This window comes from Myotis brandtii, unplaced genomic scaffold, assembly GCF_000412655.1.
Source record: "Myotis brandtii unplaced genomic scaffold, ASM41265v1 scaffold136, whole genome shotgun sequence".
Lineage (NCBI taxonomy): Eukaryota > Metazoa > Chordata > Mammalia > Chiroptera > Vespertilionidae > Myotis > Myotis brandtii.
In genome coordinates, this window is record NW_005354829.1 from 385658 (window position 1) to 407788 (window position 22131).

At 47.4% G+C, this 22131-nt stretch overlaps 1 protein-coding gene and 1 pseudogene across 1 annotated transcript in view; one reads left to right on the plus strand and one right to left on the minus strand.

Annotated features, from left to right (window-relative positions):
- The first annotated feature begins 4308 nt into the window (after positions 1 to 4308).
- LOC102249283 lies at positions 4309 to 4889 on the plus strand (annotated as a pseudogene).
- Positions 4890 to 6491: 1602 nt separating this feature from the next.
- LOC102249584 (phospholipid-transporting ATPase IK) overlaps positions 6492 to 22131 on the minus strand; it is an 18652-nt gene continuing 3012 nt past the window's right edge. The window contains exons 3-25 of the mRNA XM_014535019.1: positions 21618 to 21731; positions 20413 to 20514; positions 20029 to 20090; positions 19410 to 19482; positions 19206 to 19276; positions 18665 to 18747; positions 17453 to 17611; positions 17070 to 17158; positions 16347 to 16537; positions 15876 to 16261; positions 15336 to 15524; positions 15128 to 15258; positions 14128 to 14292; positions 13891 to 14002; positions 13263 to 13338; positions 12954 to 13038; positions 12445 to 12715; positions 12135 to 12358; positions 9321 to 9404; positions 8563 to 8796; positions 8246 to 8384; positions 7924 to 8051; positions 6492 to 6853 (exon numbers count right to left, since the gene is read on the minus strand). Coding sequence (XP_014390505.1) covers positions 6641 to 6853; positions 7924 to 8051; positions 8246 to 8384; positions 8563 to 8796; positions 9321 to 9404; positions 12135 to 12358; positions 12445 to 12715; positions 12954 to 13038; positions 13263 to 13338; positions 13891 to 14002; positions 14128 to 14292; positions 15128 to 15258; positions 15336 to 15524; positions 15876 to 16261; positions 16347 to 16537; positions 17070 to 17158; positions 17453 to 17611; positions 18665 to 18747; positions 19206 to 19276; positions 19410 to 19482; positions 20029 to 20090; positions 20413 to 20514; positions 21618 to 21731 — 3381 coding nt within the window. The 3' untranslated portion in view covers positions 6492 to 6640. The remainder of the gene's footprint in view (positions 6854 to 7923; positions 8052 to 8245; positions 8385 to 8562; positions 8797 to 9320; positions 9405 to 12134; positions 12359 to 12444; positions 12716 to 12953; positions 13039 to 13262; positions 13339 to 13890; positions 14003 to 14127; positions 14293 to 15127; positions 15259 to 15335; positions 15525 to 15875; positions 16262 to 16346; positions 16538 to 17069; positions 17159 to 17452; positions 17612 to 18664; positions 18748 to 19205; positions 19277 to 19409; positions 19483 to 20028; positions 20091 to 20412; positions 20515 to 21617; positions 21732 to 22131) is intronic.

The following is a 22131-nucleotide window of genomic DNA, read 5'->3' on the forward strand; positions in this document are numbered from 1 at the left end:
CAGGGGGCGCTGGCAGCGGGGCGTCATCCATGGTGGTGAGGCGTGAGGGCAGCGGCGGGCGGGGGCTCTCTGGAGCAGGGGAGACATGGAGGGCAGGTGAGGGGAGGCACCTCCCGGAAAATGGTTGTTTTTATATTTTTTTAACTTTCTCATGTTGAAGCCAAAGCACTTTAATCCTCCTAGGCAGGGGTTCTCAACCTTGGCTGCACATTAGAATCACCTGGGAATCTTTTTAAAATCCTGATTTCTGGGCCTCATCCTCCGGAAATTCTGTTTCTTTGTTACTGATGTTGTGGCCCCACCACGCCCAAGGCTAGGAAGGCTGGAGGAAGAGAACTAAGGTGACACGTGGCTTCTCCAAGGACCTCTTCCGGTTTCTCAGGGAGAACTACGCTTGAGCTTGGGCATGAATTAGGAACCATATCCCAGCAGATGGCAGCGAAGTATTTAGCACCTGAGATTAAATACCAGGACATAATCATTAATATTGTCCAAAGAATTTACTTTGCTTAGAGTGATTTTTTTAAAAAATACATTGAAAAATAAACTACCTTTAAAATCATTTTATAAAACTTTAAAAATAATACGATTTCTTTATATTAGAAAGTTAGAAATTTAGTAGTTTCATGTGACAATAAGTATTTTTTATAAATATTTTTACAAGATTATATAAGGTGTTTACCTGCCAGTCCATTTCTTACTCCCAAGCTCATCCATGATCATTGTTAATAGGATTCTTTTCCATACTATTTTTCCTGTGCACATAAAAGTGTTCACTTACATGTGTTCAGTAACCTGTTTTGTTTTGATTTTTCATTTGAATATCCTGTAATATTAATCAACAGCCAAATTGTGCATAACTCTATGGTTATACAATTATGTATATTTAAAAACTATTATTCATGTCCCTTTAGCTTGTTTTCAATTTTGATGAGAAGCCTTGAATAAATGTTGTGGCATACTTACTTATTTTGGATAAAATCCTAGGTATGGAATCATTGAGCATATGGATATTAACTATCTTTATACTTAATGCCGAAGTGCCTTCCAGAAAAGTTTTTACAACATACACTACAATATGCATCATAAGAAAAGTTTTCACCTAAGTTTATTATTTAGGTACACTTATTCCCTCCACGTAAGATGCGATTTTGTTGGCGAAATTTTTCTTCTTTTATCCTGTGCAAGTGTTTTATTGTCTCCTTTGAATATAATTCCACATATTGATACAAGTAAAAAACAAAATGTCAAATAAAAACATTAATTGGAAATGTTTTCTTTAGTTTTTAACAGAAAACATTAAGAATTAAAAGAAAGAGGGATTATTTATATACAACTTTAAGATATTCTGTGGGTAAAAATAAAACTTCACATTTCCTTAATTATATAACTCTTATTTCTAGCATTAGGAAGAAACTAATACAGTTCTCTTAAGGAGATCCATTAGGTCACAGGAACTAAAAATAACATAAATCAAAGCTCTTCATGTTGAAAACAGGCTATGATAAATGTTAAGGCATTACTATTTTACGTAACTTCAATGGCATTACATTTGCCCACTCATCAGTTCAATTATCTGCATTTTATATATATGTACTACTAGTATAGTCAAAGTTAGAGTAAACTTTGATAAAAACTTTGTGATGCAAGTTTCTTAGCCTTAAAATAAACATTTCTGATGCTTTTATTTCTTGACCTGGATTCAAATGTCAACTTTTCATTTTGTAACAGCATGTTCATGCAACCCCTAGGCAACTGGCTTGTTTTCTATTATGGAGAATGTATAAAGAATGTACCTTGTAAAATCTGATACAAACATTTTTTTCCTGCATTACATATTATAATCTCTTTTTTCCTTCTGTAATTGAAGGCCACAAATTTTTTCCTTTCTTTTTTTATTATTTTGCTGAGATTATTTTAATTTTTATATTTAACTAAATTTTCCTTTTAAAAAGCCAATTTTATATCTTTCAGATAAAGACATTTTTCCTGTTAATTATAAGTGAATCTGGTTTGTTTCTGCTTTTCTTATTCGCTTTGTTTTAAATTTTGGAATGATATGTGTCTGGAGTTGGTAGGTGTTAGGTAAAACTCAGTGATGTATGTTAAGTTATAAATAGTACAAACTCTGTAATTTTTTTTTCAGAGGGCTTATATTGCAAGTTTGAGCTCATATTTTCAAAAACGACAGCACATCTGTTCACAACATGGTTTACTGAATATTTTAAGCCCACTGTTGAGAAAAAAAGATTCCTTTCGAAATATGACTGCTCATTGACAATGCACTTGTTTACCCAAGAGCTCTGAGGGAGATGGACAACAAGATTAATGTTGTTTCTTTGCCTGCGAACATAGCATCCACTTTAGAGTCTTATTGTTTAAGAAATACATTTTTAAATCTTTATTATTGGGAGTATTACAGCTCTCTACCCTTTTTTCCCCATTGTCCCTCTCCACCAGGTTCCCACCCAGCCCCATGCCTTCACCACCCTATTTATATGCATAAAAATTCTTTGGTTAATCTCTTCCTGTTCCTCTTCCCTGCTTCCCTCTGAGATTCATCAGTCCATTCCATGTTTCCATGCCTCTGGTTCTATTTTATTCATCACTTTATTTTGTTCATTAGATTTCACATAGAAGTGAGATCATGTGATATTTGTCTTTCTCTGACTGGCTTATTTCATTTAGCCTAATTATCTCCAGGTCCCTTCATGCTATCTCAAAGGGTAATAGATCTCTCTCTCTCTCTCTCTCTCTCTCTCTCTCTCTCTCTCTCTCTTTTCTATATCTGCATAATATTCCATTGTGTAAATGTACCACAGATTTCTTTTTATCCATTCCTCTACTGTTGGGCACTTGGGCTGTTTCCAGATCTTCGCTATTGTAAATAGCACTGCTCTGAACATAAGAGTACATATATTTTTTCTGGTTGGCGTTTTGGGATTCTTAGGATATATTCCTAGAAGTGGGATCACAGGGTCAAATGGCAGTTCAACTTTTTTTGAGGAAACTCTACACTGTTTCCCATAGTGGCTTTATCCACAGTAGAACTTCTTTCAAAAGTTGAAATCAATCCTCTGAAATCCTACCACTGCTTTATCAACTAAGTTTATGTAATATTCTAAGATTGTTGTCATTTCAACAATCTTAATAGCACCTTCACCAGGAGTAGATTCTGTCTCAATAAACTACTTTCTTTGCTCATTCATGAGAAGCAACTCCTCATCAAAGTTTTATCATAAGATTGCAGCAATTCAGTCACATCTTCAGTTCTAATTCTAGTTTTCTTGCTATTTCCACCACATCTGCAGTTATGTCCTCCCCCGAGTCGAACCCCTCAAAGTCATCCATGAATGCTGAAATCAACTTCTTCTAAACTCCTTTAATGTTGAAATGTGGAAAACCACTAAGAAATACATTTCGTAAGGCTAAAGCTGCCACAGATAGTGACTCCTCTGATGGATCTGGGCAAAGTAAATTGAAACTTTTTGAAAGTAATTCACCATTGTAGGTGCCATTAAAAACATTTACAATTTACAAGAAGAGGTGTCCCAGCTGGTGCCCCAAGCCTGAGTGGGGTGGGAGAGGTGTCTCTCACCGAGCAGAGGTAGTACATCCTTCGGGTTAGAGCAGCTCCCTCCACGCCCACTCCTCAACCCCATCCTTCCCAACAAAGCTCCCAGCAGATTGGTGCATACAGCTCCCAGGGAGCTGAGAGGATGGCTAGGAGATGGGGAGGATGAGCCACCATGGTCCCCCTCCTCTTCCTTGCTCCCATAGGCGCGGAAGGACAAACCCTTGTGTGGAGGATTGTCTTTCAATAGATCTAGATCGCAGTGAAGGAGGTGCTCTGTCCTGGAGGAAACCTGACCAGAAACAGGTTCCCCAGGAACATGTGTTGTGTGATGGACAGGGGGCACAGGGTGGGAGGGTGGCTCCCTTTCCAGCTGGCCCTGTTTCCAGACTGAGGCACCCTCGGCATCAGACCCCTATCTGACCCCCTGCAGGGAACCAGCTATGGGGCCAACCCAGGCTTCAACAGTCCAGTCCAGAGTTCCTAACTGGCCCTAGTCAGGCTCAATGAGCTGCTGCTGCTGCTGCTGCTGCTGCTGGACCAGCTGCCCTTCGAGCGACCACATAGCCATCTGAGCTTGCTTTCTGGACTTCCTGTTCCAGCAGGTTTTAGCCAGTGTTCTTGGAATCACTGTGGTTGGTCACATCTAATACACCCCCCACGGCCAGTAGAGGATTTCCCCATACATGGTGATTTCAGCCCCTTGAGAGCCTTCTTAAGCCCCTGCCCTGGATATGAAACCAGTGGCTTCCAGTATATATGCCCCCTCCCTGACATTGTTCCAGTATTCTGAATACTTAGCCACAGTGGTCAATAATCCCCAAAATCTGTCCTTGGATTTCTTTCTCTGGAATCGCAGTCTGGAGTACACATAGCTACTCTTTCTTTTCGGATAGAGTTCACACTTCAAAATACCTTTTGGCCAGAACCTGAAGCGGATCACCTGACTCAGTGCCAGAGGCCTGCTGATGGTCTTTGGAGAATGTCTGAGGAAAGTGGCCATGTTTACAGCTGTTGCAATTTCAACCACATGGTGCAGAATGGAAAATCAGACGCCCATAGTCTGGTGACAAATGGAGTGTATGCCTGATTCTAGCATCCTTTGGGTGGTTTTACTAGAGTATCAGAACACCAGTGATGCTGTGCAACCCTGTCTGTGATGTTGGCTATGCTCTGACAGTATGGCAAGTCTCTTGCCGCCAAACAGAAGAGGAAATTTCATTAAGTTCACTTTTTTGGAGAGGAGTACCTGGAGTATAAGAAGCAGGTGCCCACAGGCCTGCCTATAATAAAAGGGATCAAGGTGGAGCTATGACATGCCAGGGTAGAGGGGTCTCCCACTCCATGCAGCCTGAGACAAAGCAACCTCTGGTCGGCCACTCTGAAGAATAGATTTTCCTGATCATTGATATGCCACCATTTACTCTTCCGGAATATAACTCAAGACCAAATGGTCATAAGGCTTTAGGACCGAAGGAACTCCTACTCCATCCCAACTTCTGGGAGCAATATATTCTTGGGCTGAGTCAAGATAGGACATGGATTAAAGATGGACAAGGAGTAATAACAGCAATATTCAGCAATGCCCCTCCAGTGTGTGACCTGGGACAAGCCCAGGCCACATGCCATCCTTTGAGGCCAAAAGTGCGTTTAGGATACACTCTGGAGAGCTGGACTCACTACTCCGAATAAGGCTTTTTCAGCAGGAGGGTTATGTGGGCACCGGTGCTTTTTAGCATTAGAAATAAATTGAAAATCTGGAACCAAAAAAACACACAATGGCACAGCTTTAACCTCATTTCTGTCCTTAGTGCATGAGCATCTACATACTTTAAAGACACTTCCTTACAAGGCACTATGGCTCTTCATATATTTAATCATCTTTGAATAGTTTTTATAAATAGCAGCATAAATTCAAAGGAGAGTCTGTGTTTACAGCCCCACCTTTTAGTGGGCAGAAAGGAAGTATTGACACCCCGGGGATTTGGCTGAGCAGTTTTGTATTAGCCGGGCATCCCAGGCCAGGGAATCCATGGGCCTCTGCCCTTCTCCCAAGACAGGGTTATTGTCAGTGACAGGCATGTTAAAGATGTGTCATTTGTCCTTTATCCAAGCAATGCTTATTCAACACCTGCTCTGTGCAAGGCATTGTTAAACACTGAGAAATATTATTCTCCACTTACTTAGGATTTTATTCTTTTACCATAACATATAGTTTGTGTTTTGATTTAACTCTATTAACTATTGATTTCTATGTTTTGTTCTCAAAATTTCATCATCCCTAATGCCATTTCAAATTGTCTTCCAAACGGCTTTGAGCACACAGCTACAAAATTCAAGTCAACTCATGAAAGTCTTAAAAAGAGCAACTGACAGTCAGTCATAGTTTTTTCAAGATTAGGGTGAGTGGTTGGCTTTCTGAGAAACAAGACCTATAAAGACCCTTCTTTAATTCTCAACTAGACAGGAACTTGGTCTCACCCTGAGTCTTTCCATGCAGTTCTGCAGTGGTGCTGGGACCTGTAAATGTCAAGGCAGAGGAGCCCTGGCTGGAGTGCAGCCCTGATGCCACACCACACCTGGCTATGCCACATGGCTTTTGAAGAGCCACCTCCTTCACCTTTCCATACCTAGAACTCCCCATCTGTGGTATGTAGTCAATACCACATACTACCTCACAGGGGTGTTGTGAAGACTTAGAAGAATGTCAAATGTTTTTAATATTTAGATGACATTAATGGAATCTATACTGTGTAAGAATTACATGAAAATGGACATTAGGTAAACTGTACCAGACACCAGAAATGTGTTGTTCAAAAGAGCATTTTAATAACAGTATTAATTTATAGACTTCATGGCCTAATTAATTTTTTCATTATTACATATACCAAAAAGGAAAAAAGAGAGAGAGAGAGAGAGGACTGCCCTTCCACAATCAAGGAGGAGCTCATCACAAAGATGATATCCTCAGAGGACACCTTCCCCCTCCAGTGCTAGAACCTATTCTCCCCCAGGAATGACATCTTCTACTGGTACCAGGGTGACTTAATGCTCATGAAAAATTCATCAGACGTAATCTATGCTTGAGGAATGATCATCATCAAATGAGTATTTGCTGAACCCTAGTGACCTGCGCATAATTGTGCCCTGTGTGATGAGGTCTGCATAGCCTTCTTGATGGGAGAAGGCATAGCTTGAGCGACGGGCCCGTGGCACCTCAGCCATCTCCTCAATTGGGACCTCTCCCACCTCCTCTGCTTTCTCCTCCTCCTTCTCTTCCTGCAGAGTAAAGGGGCAAGCAAGGGTCATCAAGATCTCACACTGTGCAGACTGCTCTTGGGTCACCTGCTCCCAGTGGCCACCACACATTGACCAGGCTCTTCCATACCCAAGTTGACCCAACTAGAGTCCTCGATGGGACCTGATTCTGGATCAACTGCCAAGTGCCTTAAGTGCCCTCGTATGTCAAATGCAAGAGAAATTAACCACAGGGTAGCCATGTCTCCAGCCTGTGTGACAAAACGTGGCAGGTCTGTGGCCATATCTTGGTACACTATTCCAGTCAATTCTACAGCCCAGCAGCTTGTCCTTCTAGGTTTGTTACCTGAGACAGTTTAAGTCCCCCAACATTTTTTCATTGTGGTAAAATAGACATGAAATGTCCCATTTTAACCATTTTTAAGAGTATAGCTCAATGGCATTAAGCACATTTAGTCACATTGTTATGCAACCATCAACTCCCATCCATCTTCAGAACTTCATCTTCCCAAATTCAAGCTGTTCCCGTTCAACACTAATTCCCCCAGCACCTGCTCCTACTATCTACTTTCTGTTTCTATGAATCTGACTCATCTAGGGACCTCCTCCTATGAATGAAACCATACAGTATTGTCCTTTTGTGATTGACTTATGTTACTGAGCATAATATCCTCAAGGTTCATCCACATTGTAGCAGGGGTCAGAATTTCCTCCTTTTTAAAGACTGAATAATATTTCACTATGTGGATGAACCACACACTGTGTTTATCCATTCATCTATCGATGAACAGACACATTTGGGGGTGTTTTTAATCTTTTGCCTAAACCTTTTCCAGGTCATTTCTGTCATCTCAACCCCCGAGTCCTAGATAATTCATGGTGGAAGTCTGACAAAGTCAGTGCTGGAACCAGGCTGGCCACCTCCACTCCAGGAAGTATGGTTTCCTTTCTGGGGTCCCAGAGCCCATTACTTGGCCTCCCATGAGGGCACTGGGTGTGCATCTGGGTCTCCAAACCCCTAACCCCAGCTCTACGTCTCCTTGGAGTCCCTGCTTCCAGCAATGTGCAGTGGGGACCCCAGCCAACCTCACCTTGAGACGTAGCTGCTTGAGGGCTTGGTAAATGACACGGAAGGCCAGTACAGGCAGGGTGTTTAGTGACACATTCAGCATGATCACCAGCAGGACGTAGGGGTGAGATACCACGTTTTGTTCAACAGCTGAAGGAGACAGGGCAGGGTCATGGCCTGCCTCAGGGTTTAGCCTCCCTAGAGCCTGCTCCAAACCCCCTCTTCCTGACACCCACGTCCTTCCTCACCCTTAACCCCCAGGGTGCCTTTGTGCAAATTTTCTTACAACACTGGTCCCACCCATCTCCAGGGCTGGCCCCCCTATCTCTTACTAGAAGGCTCACACATAAAAGGGAAGGTTGTGGGGGAGACTGTGAAGAGCCAGAAGCTCTGGCTGGCCCTAGTTATGACTATGTAGAAGCAGAGGCTGAAGAAAATGGCCAGCACGCTCAGGATTGTCCAGTACTTGATGATGAGGATGACCTGAATGGGAAAAAGGAGGGTTAAACCAGGAGGGTCAGAATTCCAGGCAAGGCTATGTGGAGGAGGTTGAAGGGTGGCACCTGCTAAAGCCTCTCAGTGAGGGTCACCAGGTGATGAGACCTCCATGGTTGGTGTCCAAAGTCCCACTGGGAGTGGGGAGGGCAGCAGCCCTGCCTACCTCCATGGTGACTGATAGCAGGCCCGACAGGGACATGACAGTGGCAAAAGACTGATAGTCACTGATGGGCCCAATAATGTCATGGCTGATCCACAGGGTCATGAAGAAGTTGACCAGGGAGGTTCCTGTGCCATGGATAATGGCTTGGAAGAAGACCCAGTAGTTGAAGAGCTCATCCTTCTGGCCAGCAATGTACAACTCAGGCAGCTCCAGACTCTGCTCATCACTCACATCCTGGAGTGGGGGTGGGGTGGAGGAATTCTGGAGGTTGGTTTCCCAGGAACATGCATGCTTGGCATGCCTGAACCATGCATGTGAGAATGGTGAGATGGTGAATTTTGTTACTGATTTACCAGTTTAAAAACTTAAAAAAGATGAAATGCTATGTCTCATTCTTCAGGTCACACCAGGAAGCCTCAAGTACTAATTGTTAGCCCTCTGTGGTTGGTAAAGAGCATAGGCATGAGGCACTTCCATCATCCTAAAGGTTCTACTGGACTGCCCTAATCTGGATTACGTAGCCAGACCCCTCTTAAAGAGGAGAACCATCTTTTCTGATCTCCTCCCCACTGTGGGATTGAGACTTGGGGGAGGTAGCTGGGCAAGAGAGCTTCATCCACTATCAGGTTGGGCTCTGGTGGGAACAGTAGTACTCTCCCAGTCCCATCCCCACCCTAGCCCAACCCTCTGGAGGAGAAGGTGGGGCAGAGACAGGAGCATCTCCAGGGAAGGAGGAAGCAAGTCCTTGGCCTGCTCACCTGTTCAAACAGTCCGATGTACAGAACCGGGAGGGTGGTGTACAGCAGGTTGAAGAGCGCCAGGAACCAGCCTTCATAAAGAGGCTAAGGGTGGGAAGGGATGGGAGAATGTGGTTAGTGATAAGCCTTCAGATGCCAAATGGCCAGAAACCGAAATGTTCTTTACCTGAGGAGACCCACTCAAGTTAGCTATGCACCTGGGAAGGATTCCTAGTGAGTTAGGAAGTTGCATTATAATCAACGGATGGATTAAGTTTGGAAAATAAAAGAGAGAAAAAGCAGAATCTAATTATTTTAAAATAGAATCATTGTGTGTTTAATATGAGAACTGCAAGTAAAGAGCTATAGGAGGAAATATGGCTAAAAAGTGTGGTTTTTGGTCATTTTAGATTTAGGGAGACATTGATGGGTAAAAGGGAGTTGGAAGAGACCCCAGCAGACAATGAGCTCAACCAACTCTCTTTCCAACGCCTGAATCCAGTCCAGTTAAAGTCTATGGAGGAGAGAGGGCTTCTGTTCCAAAAACCATTTTTTAAAATGTGGACAAATAGGGGCCACATGCTAACCTGACAAGCTTAGAGAATGCCTGTGTGGCAGTCTTACAAACTCAGAGATCTAACATAACCACAAAAGATGGTCTAAAATAAAAACTTTTAAAACTAAAAGCAGTTTATGGTGGGTAGTCATGTCCTAGACCTACATCTTCCCTGACAAAGGTCAATCTTTACCTTAACTGAACCTATAGTCTTTTTGCATGTATAGCACATCTTTGGAATGTCACAGTAATTTTCCACTTTGTGGAGACCACAAATCCCCCCATTGTTATTAATTTTTGACTGTTAACTATCCTGTACCCACCTATGTAAAAGATGTGTCTATCATTTTACTTTTCATTCAATTCCAGAGGTTTCCCTGCTTTGCTTTCTTTCACGCACCTCCCCAATTTATCACTAATAAATTTCATGTAACCCACTTGGATCTGCTCTTTTGATTGTTATATATAAAATGGGGTGCAAAACTGCCATTCTCTGGAGCATTTTCTTAATCTGCTGAAATTTTGCTTCCTAGCAATTGTCACAAAAATTCTCTACAGATTTGAATGTTTCTTACATTGACAAAATTTTTAAAAAATATTTTATTGATTTTGAGAGAGTTAGGCAGAGAAACATTGATGTGAGAACAAAATATTGATTGGCTGTCCCCTGCATAACCCCCACCAAGGATCAAGCCCAAAATCTGAGCATATTCCCTGACACAGGAATTGAAACAGCAACCTTTCAGTGCATGGGACAACGCCCAACCAACTGAGCCACATTGACCCAGAACTCAAAAATCATTTTATGCGCATTCCACAAGTAAGCAAAAAATAATGATCAAGAATTTTATAAGAATCAAGTTTCTCACTGCTGGAGAAGTGTCATAAATGAGTACCTGGAAAAGGCTAAGCTGAGCCTTGTCTTGTAGGATTGGAATCAGAACTATCAGTGTGAACTCACATAATTTTTAATATACACAAGCTAGATGGGTAGACATATAAATAAAAATAGACATAGAGATGCTTCTATCCATGGGCTAATATGTGTACATTTCCTAAATCTGTCTATTGAGAGGGTAATAGCACCCAGTGGCCCTAAGCACACACTGAGCACTTAGCTCTTAGTGTCTAACACTACCCTTCTCTGATGAAAAGAACCAGGTTTCCTTATTAGCCTGGAACCTCTTGTAGTGCCAAAAATGAAGTTATGCTCAGGGAATAAAACAGGCTGGGGACAATCGGAGCAATGAAATACACAATAAAAAATACCCAGGAGTCCAAACTGATAAAAATAAGTAATTTCATAAATAAGTGAGGGAGAAGGAATGGTTGGTTCTTCCTACAGAAGCAGTCCAGTTAATAAGTATAGAAAGACAGAATGATGTCCTCAGTAAGACCAGGAAAAAAAAGATGCCAACCCTCATCATCTCGCTGGGAGTTTCAGCCAAAGAAATTAGGTAAGAAAAGGAAATAAAATGCATCCAAATTGGAGGGGAAAAAGGGAAAACGCTATATTTGCAGATGACATGCAGGAAATCCCCAGGGATCCTCCAGAAATCTCCTAGAGTCAATAAAAAGAATTTAGCAAAAAACCCCATCTGTTTCTACACACCAGCAATAAGCCATCTCAAAAGGGAATTAAGACAACAAATTCCATGCACAGCAGCATCTAAATGAATAAAATATTTGGAAACAAAAAAGTAAAACAAACAATTATACTTATTCAAGGGTGCCCTCTGGTAAAGCTCTCTCTCAAATGCCTGGATAACAATGACAGCAGCTTATTCTCTATCACAGCCATCTATTTTCAAACAATTTCCTGATACTCATGGGAAATCATCTTCCTAGGACTCTTCTCAGGCTCTAGGAGGCACACTTATTCTTCACCACAACACTGTCAAGAGTGTCTTAAAGTTAGGACCCAGACCCCATAGTCTTACCTTCTCTGGGGTTCAAGCTTTCCCTCTTTCCCCTAGAAAGATTTACCCTTTGGAGCATGTGCTGTCCTGCCCTGCCTTCAGAGCTCAAATCTGTCAAATATCCCTGAAAATGTCAGGCTCAAAGCTGACTGAGCAGAAACCATCCCCTCCCTTTATCTATACTCTATACCTCTATGAATGCCATAGAAATTATTGATTGGCCCTGCGACCTCAGGCAAGCCCTGCCCCATGAGGACCCTAGAGTGGAGGAGGTAGTGCCCACCACCCTTCTGCAGGCCATGGGAAGGGCACAGAACCCCAACACAGAGAATCCCCAAAGGGCTGTTGCCTGCAGTGCACCTGAGAAGTGAAGCCACTGTAGAAAGCGAACCAGATCTGAACCATCATGATGGCCAGCGTCTTGTAAATGAAGTAGCGTAGGAACTTGCACACTCGCATGTAGGACCAGCGCCCATGCACCAGCAGCAGTCGCCTCAGGAAGCGGAACTGGGCCAGCATGTAGTCACTGTTCTGCACCGCCTGCATGCCCTCCTGGCCCGCCAGCCCTACACCGATGTCCGCAGCTGCAGGGGCATATGCAGCATGTTGGCCCTGGGCCACCCCCAGCCCACCACATGCCTTCCCCCCAGAACCAGTGCCCACCACTCACTCTTGATCATGTTGACATCGTTGGCACCATCCCCGATGGCCAGGGTCACTGCCTTCTTGTATTTCTTGACCAGTGCCACAATTAAAGCCTTCTGCTTGGGTGTCACCCGGCAGCAGATGACTGCTTTGCACCTACAGGCCAGTTCCACGAAGGTCCGTTCCCGCCACACCTCCGGACTCTGGGGGGTGTTGGAGTCCTTATTCTGCAGCTCCGGTGCTGCTACACTCTTCATCAGCTGGTCCTGGTTAGCAAGGGAGGGTGGGGGCGAGGGGGCACATCACTCTGCCTTCACCTCTCCCCTTAATGAACGTCCCCAACTGGCCTCAGCTCCCTCCTGGCCTTCTGCCCCAAACTCCAGTGTGGACTTGACCACATGGGCTCCAGTTCATCTGAAAACCATCTCCTAGCGTGGCTTTCATTTTGGCTTTTCCAACAATCTACCCCCACCCCGTCCTCCCAGTTCCCTCCCCCATGTTAGGGACCCCAGTCAAGCCTGAGTTGATACTGACCAGAAATTCTCCACTAACGATCATGGCAGCCATCTCGACCTGAGGCAGGTTGTTCTTGGTCTCCTGGTAGGCTTCCAGGATTGCACTGCAGGGACCCAGTTGGGTCTCAGCCATGCCCAGGAACAAGCTTCCTTCCATCCTCCACCTCCAGCTGTGCCTCAGTTTCCCCTTCTGGGAGTCCAGCCAGGTGGAGGCTGAGGACACTCTGCTGATCCCCAGGGCCACACCTAGGTGGCCATGGGTGTTCACTATCCCCCACCCTAACCTTGCCCCCAACCAATTCACCTGCCCCCACCCCCAACTCCTTACATTATCTGCTCCTCATCCAGAATGTGCATGTCCTCAGACAGCAGCTGGCAAGCATAGCCAATGTTCACCGCGGTCTCTGCAAACCAGCCCAGCTCAGCCCCCTGCCTGGGGCCATGCCCAGGCACTCAGCCCACTCCTGGCTATGGCAACTGGTTCAGAGGAGGGTGCAACCCAGGCTGGCCAATGAGAGCTTGCCCTGAGATTTTGGCCTGCAGCTTTGAGCAAAGGGGCCTGCACTCTGGCTATCTGGGGCAGGGGCCAAGGGATCATTAGACTTATCAGGCTAGGGCCCATGGGCACTTTTAGGAACCCACCAAAAGAACTTACTTTAAAATCTGAATAAAACTATGTTTTCCAGCCTTGACATTCGTCTTTATAACAACGCCGCTGTAAAACGTCATTTTAAATATTTTGTGTGTATGTGCCTCCCACCCACAGAAGCACTAATTCAGAACCTACTGGCACCCACCTGAGGGAGGTGCCAGCAGTTTTAATCATCCCATCTTCCTTTCCCCAGGACAAGGTGGGGGGCAGGACTGAACCCAGACCAGTGGAATAGGTTGATGGTATAGTGCTTGGGGCATCTATAAGTCCTTTCTCCCACATCAATGGCCACTCTAGGACCTACCTTGCTTGTCCCCTGTGAGTACCCATATTTTGATGTTCCCTTTCTTGAGACACTGGATAGTTTCAGGAACACCATCCTGAAGCCTGTCTTCAATGGCTGTGATTCCCAGCAGCTGGATGGGGAGTGAGCAGGAATAGACTGACTGAGCAGGGACCCAGTTAACCCCAGCACAAGTGGGAGATCCATGGTCCCATAGCCAGGGTGCTGGAGCCCCCTCACTTCTTGTGCCATGCTCACCTGGAGGTCCTGCTCTATCTCCTCATACACCTGGTGCAGGGCTTGGGCTCGGTTCTCAAGAAGGATCTTGGCTTCCTGGTGCCGCTGGTTCCACTCTTTGTACTGGTCCTCTTCCACCTTTTTGTAGGCCAGGCACAGTGTGCGCAGGGTCTCCTTAGCAAAGGACTGGGGGCCGGGCGGGCAGGCAGGTGCCACCCTGTCACCTCTGCCTCCCTCTGCTTCTTTCAGCCCCTTCTCCCTGTGCGCAGGCTCCCTGAACCTTGATTGCACTTCCCCAGTTCTTAGAGACTAGTTACCTGCCCTGGACTCCTGCTCCTTACAGAGCTGGGCACTCTGAGAAGTCCTGAATGAGACGCCAAGAACACTCTTTGCACAAACCCTGATCCCTGTGCTGGGTGATGCTGAGGATTCAGCAAAGCCCTTGGGCAATCTCAAAGGGTCAGAGCTGGGCCATAGAGCAGTAACCTGGCATAACATGTCAGCCCCATGTTAGGGTCAGGCAGGAAAGTCTCTCTGGAGGTGGCAGAGCCCTGAGGATCAAAAGATCCTGAGTGACAGAGTGGAGGAAGGCATCCAAGCAGAGGGAACAGTGTGTGCAAAGTTCCTGGGGTATCGCATGAGCATGGGGAAAATTGGGGTCCTGGGGAATGCCCTGTGGGCAAGGAGAGTTAGTCTAGAGAGGGCAGCAGGACACAGCTTCAAAAGGTTAGCTGAGACATTTGGGGTTCACTCATGGAGACAAAAGATTTGGGGCAGAGTGTGTCTCAGAACCCACACCTGACTAGAAAAGGTTTGAGGGGGCTGGGAGCATCCAGGGCCAAAGCCTAACCAGAGAGGGTCACTTGTGTCACTTAGAAAAAATGCTCCCTCTGTGAAGGGTTAAGGGCATAGCCTGGCCAACTGTATATGACTAGTCTGTGTACCTGAGGCCATTTCTCTGCACACCTTCCCTTCTCTTTACCCCCTCTACCCAGCCTCCCTCCCTTCTCACAGGACTCACAGTTAAGGCCTCTTCTGTAGCTGCTTTCACGATCTGCTTTTTCCTATACATGTCTTTCTTATGCAGGCGTTCAAAAAGGACAGTGTCAGCGCCTTTGGTGTAGAGGTAGATGGAGCCCTCGGGGTTTCGGACTGTGGAAGGAGAGGCCTGGCTACCCATAAGTGCTCCCCTTCCTGCCAATCTCCAACCCTGGGCCGAGGGCGCTCACCCAGAACGGACATCCGCTTTCGGATGCTATTGAAGTCCATCAAGGCCAGGACCTGGTATACCCGCTGCTCCCCCAGCTCCATCACCGTGATGCTGTCCTGTGTGCGTGCCAGGAACACATAGCCATAATTCCGGGCCGCTGTGACCAGTGCCTCCTCATCAGGGGATGCTGCCTGGTAGAGTAGCTGATCTGGCAGGGGAGGGGCCATGGGATGGGATGTGGGAGGGGAACATTTGCTGAGGACATGCTGTCTTTTTTGGGAACCTACCACCCATCTCCAATGAACACAGTTGGTGCTCACCAGATATAAGACAATGGTCTCCTGGGCCAGTACAACCTCTAAGCCAAGTAAAAGAAAGTGGGCACTTAGGCCCCCATCTTGGGACCTCCTCTTCCCAGCTCAGTAACAGATCTCCAGCCTCATGCCTGACCACCCTCTAAGGTGGGTAACAGGAGCCCTGGGGGTTGGGATGGACAACCTCGAAGGCCAGACCACCACCTCAGAAGCTCCAGGGCCCATGTAGCCAGCAAAGCACTCACTGTCTTTCTCCTCCACCATCACTGTGTGGCAGATGGCCAGGAGACGCCAGAACTCCTGCACCACCTTGTTGGTGTGCACAATACTCAGGAGCTTCGAGTTTCTGAACAGCAGCTTCTGATCGGCAAATGCACTGCAGAGGGAGGGGTTCTCCTTACATATATTCTCCTGTTCTGGGCTGTAGACAATGCCATTGATGCAGCACTTCTTGAAGGTCATGATGTTCTGTGTGAGCGTGCCAGTCTTGTCCGAGAAGATGTACCCCACCTGGCCCAGCTGGACATTGAGACTGGTGCTACGGGCTTTGGCAGGCAAGTCCTGGGGAGCATAGTACATCTCCACGTCCCAGTCAATGAAGATACTGTTCCCCAGGTAGATGAATTCAGCTCTGCAAACACATGCTGGGTCACACCCTGTCCCGTTGCCTACCTGAGCTTCCACTTCCCTCTAGCTGAGTAGTGCCCGGGACTCACGTGATGAACATGGCCATGGGCATCATGACACTGAGCAGAACGACGAAGCTCACGAGTATGAAGATAGACTCGGTGGTCAGACTATGCATGTGCATCCTAAGCATATAATAGTGCTTTGTCTTGAATTCCGTCACCTTGCTCCAGAAGCCCAAGGTCAAGGCCATAGAGATCAGCACCACGAATATGCAAATCTGCTCAGCAAAGGGAGACAGTAGAGCCTGGGGGGGAACCCAAGGCAGCACCCGACACACCACAGTGTAAAAGACAAACAGGAGAGGGGAAGCACCCCCACCCATCAGGATGGGGGAGGAGAGCTGAGAAGAGGTGGCTGGCAGTCCTAGGGGGAGGGAACTTGCAGGGGTTTTGCTGAGTTCTATGGCTGCTATTATAAAAATTATTACAGTGACTTATTTAAAAAGACAGTTGATTAGGCAAAAAGTTAATAATTGTTAAATAAATGTCCACGGAGGGTAGGTGAACATTTTATTGTCTCCTGTAGGTTTGAAAAAATTTCAGAATTGAGAAATTTTTTAAAGATTTTGATTACAAGAATATTTTCTGGCCCACAGACCTCTGTTTGTAGGATCAGGCTGCACACATTTTGCAGAGGAAGGAAACTGAGGCCTGAAAAATGACAGCCTTTGTCTATGGGAAGGGCCCCTTCCCTTCCCTCTTTCGTGTCCCTCAACCCCCACCCCAGGGCAGGGGCTCTGTGAAGCTCACCATGATTACCAGCTTGTTCATCAGACGGTCTATCTTGGTCCCCTTCAGATGGATCTTGCCACAGTTCCTCATGATCTTTGTGTCAAAACCTGCATGGTTTGCATCCATCCATCTGTCCACCTGCCTGTCCATCCACCTCATCCTCCATCCCTCTGTCACCCCACCCCTCTACCCATCCATCCACCTACCTGACTAGCCAGCCACCCATCCAAGGGGGATGGCTCAATATGCTTATTTCCAGTTTTAGAACCCAAGGCTCCATAGAAGCTGTGCCAAGAGCCCCACATCTTGTGGCAGCAGACACTCAGCAGGCAACAACTTGAGGGTTCTCACCCACCCTCACCAGGGCAGCTCATGCTGCAGGGGCCCTAGAGTGGTCATACCAGCATAGATGACCATTCCATAGCAGGTGTCTGTGTTTCGAATCTTGCAGCCACGTAAAAGGATGTTGCCACTGTCCAGGGAGTATTTCTTGCCCTCCCATTCCAGGTGCCCGGTAAAGTAGTGCATCCGACTGTTGGGTTCCTCACACACCACCTTGCCTGTGAGTAACAGAGCAATCAAGGAGCTGAGAGGCATGCCTGGGGTAGGGCCATGCTTCTCCAATGCAGGGTAGAGCAGGATGTGGGGAACACTTCCCATCACTTTCTGGCTCCAGCCATCCTCACAATGCCCAAAACTTGTCCCATTGGTACCTCAATCCTCCTGCCATAAATCCTCCTCTTCTGGATGCTCCAAAAGCTGGTTCTATTAAGCCTCAGGGCCTTTGTGCATGCTGTTCCCTGTGCCAGGACTTGCACCTCATCAAGAAAACCCTTTCTTCTGATCCTTCAGGTCCCCCCCCCCCCCCACCCCACCTCCATTAATCCCCCTTCCTACTGGTTACAATCCTGAGAGTCACTAGACATGTACTCCTGCCAGTGGTGTCGCGAATACCTGTGAGTTCCAGCCTCATCTCCATCATCCTGGGGACTTTGGGAACCAGACCAGCATCTGGCAGACAGTGCCTAGCTCTCCATGTAAGCTAGGCTTTTCCTCAGATATCATGAAAACAAATGCAGCCAGTGCTTGAATATCAGGAACAAAAGGGTTGTGGTTCAAGAGAAAAGATTCTGCTCCAGCACCAATTAAAGTAACTGGTTTTTGCAACAAGACAGGAAAAAAAATGTGTCCCCTTGCTGGGCCTTGGGCCACTTGTAACCCACAGGTGTGAAATGTCTCACTTTCCAGGTGGGAAATAAAAACATACTGCAATGGGTGAGTCAGTTCCCTATCTCTGTACACACAACATGCTGCCTTTTTGATTAAACAACCAAAAACATTTAATGTGATCAATGTTTAAAAAAAAAAAGCCTGATAAAAGAGTGTTGCATGTTTTGTAACAATAACAGAAAACACCCCAACTGTTACATGGATTCAAAGGACATGAAACAGGCCTGGATAAGCTGGTCTGTTAAAAGCTATTTCACCTCCCTCCAGCAAATGCCATTGCCATTCCCCAAAACCCAGTGAGATGGGGAAATTTCATGCCCACTGTACAGAGGGGCAGACAAAGGCCCAGATGGGTGGATGGTGGATGAACTACTACCTCTTACCTTGGAAGGAAGCCATACTCTTTATAGTGGTCAGCTCATGATGCGTGACTAACAGGGCCTGCTTATACTTCAAGTTGGTCTCCCTGATGATGAGAAGGGGAGTGAGGTAAGAGGTAGGAACAGATAGTACCCAGGCAAGACATCTCCAGCCCTTTTCAAAAGTCACTCAAACATTTTCACTGAGCCCCTACTATGCATGCCAGCTGCCCACGAGGAGTCTGAGGCCCAGAGAAAGAAAGCCTTGCCCAAAATCACACAGGGCATTTTCAAAATGGCTGAAGCCAGACTCCAGGCCTTCTTTTGGGCAGGTATACCTGGAGCACAGTAAGGTGTCTAGAAATGTTGGTGCAAAGATGGGTCCCTTCACCTGATTTAATGTTATTGCCCCCTGCCAGCTTGCAAGTGCCTCCAAATGCTCCCAGAATGAATGACCTAAATATCCCAGTGGGCTTGGGGAGCCACATTTTGTGGCTGTTGGGGAATGAGGAAGGCCTTGCTGACTCCCAGGCCCCCAAATGCCTACTGATAACCCACATCTCACCCGTCGATGTCAGCTGTTTCCACATAACACAAGCTGCTGGGCTCCGTGCTGGACAGCAAGACCATATCGGCCTGGGGTGGGGAAGGTAGGGATAGGAGGAAGGAAATAGCATTGCAGGAGTGGAGAGGAGAAAGACAAGTTGGAAGGCAGGCCCTCTCACCCCCACACTAGAAGTGGGAAGTTCTGGGCTGGCTGACAGCTCACCGGGACAATGTTTGTGTCATGCAGACGGACCAGGTCCCCCACATGCAGGTCCTTCCACTTTTTATGCAGAAACCTATTGGGGGGGGGTGGCAGGTGTAAGAGAGGGCCCCAAACAGACCCATCTTTGAAACCCTTGGCCCTCTTGCCATCCTGAAGCAGAAAGAACCTCAGGAGGTTGGGGCTATAGATGCCTTCATGGTGCTTTGCTTCCCTGTGTGCCCACCTACAGGTTTTTGGGGTAGGGGGTTCTTAGTCCACACAAGAAGTCCAACCTTCTCTAACCTTGCCCCTTCCCCCAGTTCTTTGTCCAAGTCTCTTCAGAACTTCTCTGCCTCCCTTTTCCGCTGAACTTTTAGGCCTGCAAGGGTTAACAATCAGGTCCTCAGCCTCTGTCCTCATCACAAGGCACATCCCAGGCCTGGTAGACAGCAGGCATCTAATAAATAATGGCTGGGTCCCTGTCACACATCAGATTCAACCAAGATGTCTGGGGGGCATGGAGGGTTCTGGGCACTCCTCCCTGATATGTACACACACACACACACACACACACACACACACTTGTGCTGGAGTTCCTTTCCTCAGGATGAACTCCCCAACACAGCACTAGAGGCCTCACCTCTCCCCCACCAGCATCTCGCAGGGCCTGTTGTTGATGGTGCTGTCACTCTTATGTCGCCCCTGAGTCAATAGGGATGGGTTAGAGGGGTGGCCCTGTCCCAGCCTTGTGCCTTGCCCCCACCCATCCTGCCCCCACACCACCCTGGTGAAGGGCCTAGTTGCAGAGCAGTTCCAGCTCATACACGTGGCCCCTATAGTGAGCCTACACCAGCCACATCTGTCCAGGGACCCTGGTGGGGGAAGTGGGAACTGCTGGGACAATAGCTATTGGCAGCAAGGGCCAAAGGGCCATGTTGTGCGTGCACCTATCCCTTGTGGAAGCAAGACAAAGACCCCATCCTGTCCCCAATGCCCTCCCCAGCAGTTCCGTGACTCTACTTACGATGTCATCCACCAGGTCTCGTATGGCCCGGATGAGGAGGAGGCAGACGAGTGGGGCAAAGAGGGTGAACCAGGGCATCGTGGAGATTTCAGGAAAGGCACCCTGACAGACACGGTGGTTCACACCAATCCACCACTCCTGACACTCCCCACAACTGCCTCCCCCTGCCCTCCCATCCAGACCCTCAACCTGGCATCCTGTGTCCCACCTGCCACCACCACCTGGGCTCAGGGCCAGCCACCTCCCCCCACAAATCTTGAGACAATGGCCTATTCCACACCCTGCCCAGAACCGCCCCCCCCCTCCGCCCCAGCAAACTCATCTCCCTTCCATGCCCAGCTCCCATGTCACATCTTCCAGAAACCCCAAGCATGTTCCCTCCTCAGAGCCTTGGGTTTACTATTTCTCTCCCTATAGTTCTGCTTTTCCAAGTCACCCTTCGGGCCTGAGCTCCAAGTGAATCACAGACAAGCCTGGGTGGGAGAGTGGGTCCCCTTTCCATCACTGGGCCCTGCCATGTGGTTTAATGAGAGTGGGTGTCAGGGCAACTGCTGGGTCCTCCGTTTCCAGCATTGGACCTGCACACCGTATGTTCATGGGATCGATGAAGAAAAGGAGAGGGTCAGACCAGAATGAGCTGTTGAGGGCAGGGCGGGGGGGGGTGGTCAGGGTGCTCTGCAAACTGCCCACCCAACTGAGACAGGCCGACATCTGCCCTTCTGGCAGGGTCACCCAGGTGCTGGGAAGTAGCCCAGCAGGTCCCTAGAATCTGCTCTCAACCCTTTGCTCCTCACCCTTTGGAGTCAGCTGGGTGGATGGGGCCAAGGGGTTATGTGGCCAAGGCTGTCTATCCTGGGGAGAGGCTGCACCCTCCTTGGACCTGAAGGAGCCACTCACGCACCTTCATCGCTGAATGTGTATTGAGCACCTCCTGTGTGCCAGGCCCTGGGCTAGGCAGGGGGACTCAGCCATTTCCCAGTGTGTGAGGAGGAGCCAGACACTGCCCCACCCCTGCCTCCCCATCCAACCAACCAACCAACCAACCTCACAGACAGACACACATCCTCCCACCCCCACCAAGTGTCTACACAGCCATGTGTCAAAGGTGGTCAGGTAGGGCTTCTTGGAGGAGGCGATTCCAGCAGGTGGAAGGAATGGTGTGTGCACAGGTGCTGGCCCCTGGGGCCACCCCCACCCTGCCCTACCTGGAGAATGATGATAAGAAGGAAGTAGGAGTTGGATATTCGGTGGAACTGCTCGTACAGGTTCAAGGGCAAGAAGGAGAAGAAGTTGTACTTGGCTGTGTGAATGATGTTGCCCTAGAATGAGAGCCAGCATGGGGGCACTGCCCAGGCCAGGACTCCACCTTGGCCTCACCCTGCCCTTTAGCTACTATCAGCAGTAACTGAGCACCCACTGCAGACAAAGTCTCAAGCCAGATGTATTGAGTGCTAGCTGAGGGCTGGGCCTTGAGCCAGCATTAACTGAGCTTCTACTGGATGCAAAGACTCACAGAAGAGGGCTGTGACCCCGTATTTCTCAAAGTGAGTCACACACATCAAAAGATTTAGGTAGAGCCTGATGTACTTTGAAGGTTTAATATTAACTGATTTTAATGGGAATGGGGTAGGGGCTGGCAAGGAAACACAGGACATTCTAGCACCAAACTGGTGATTTGCTCATGATTAAAACTGGGGGTGGGGGTGGGGGGAAAAGTAG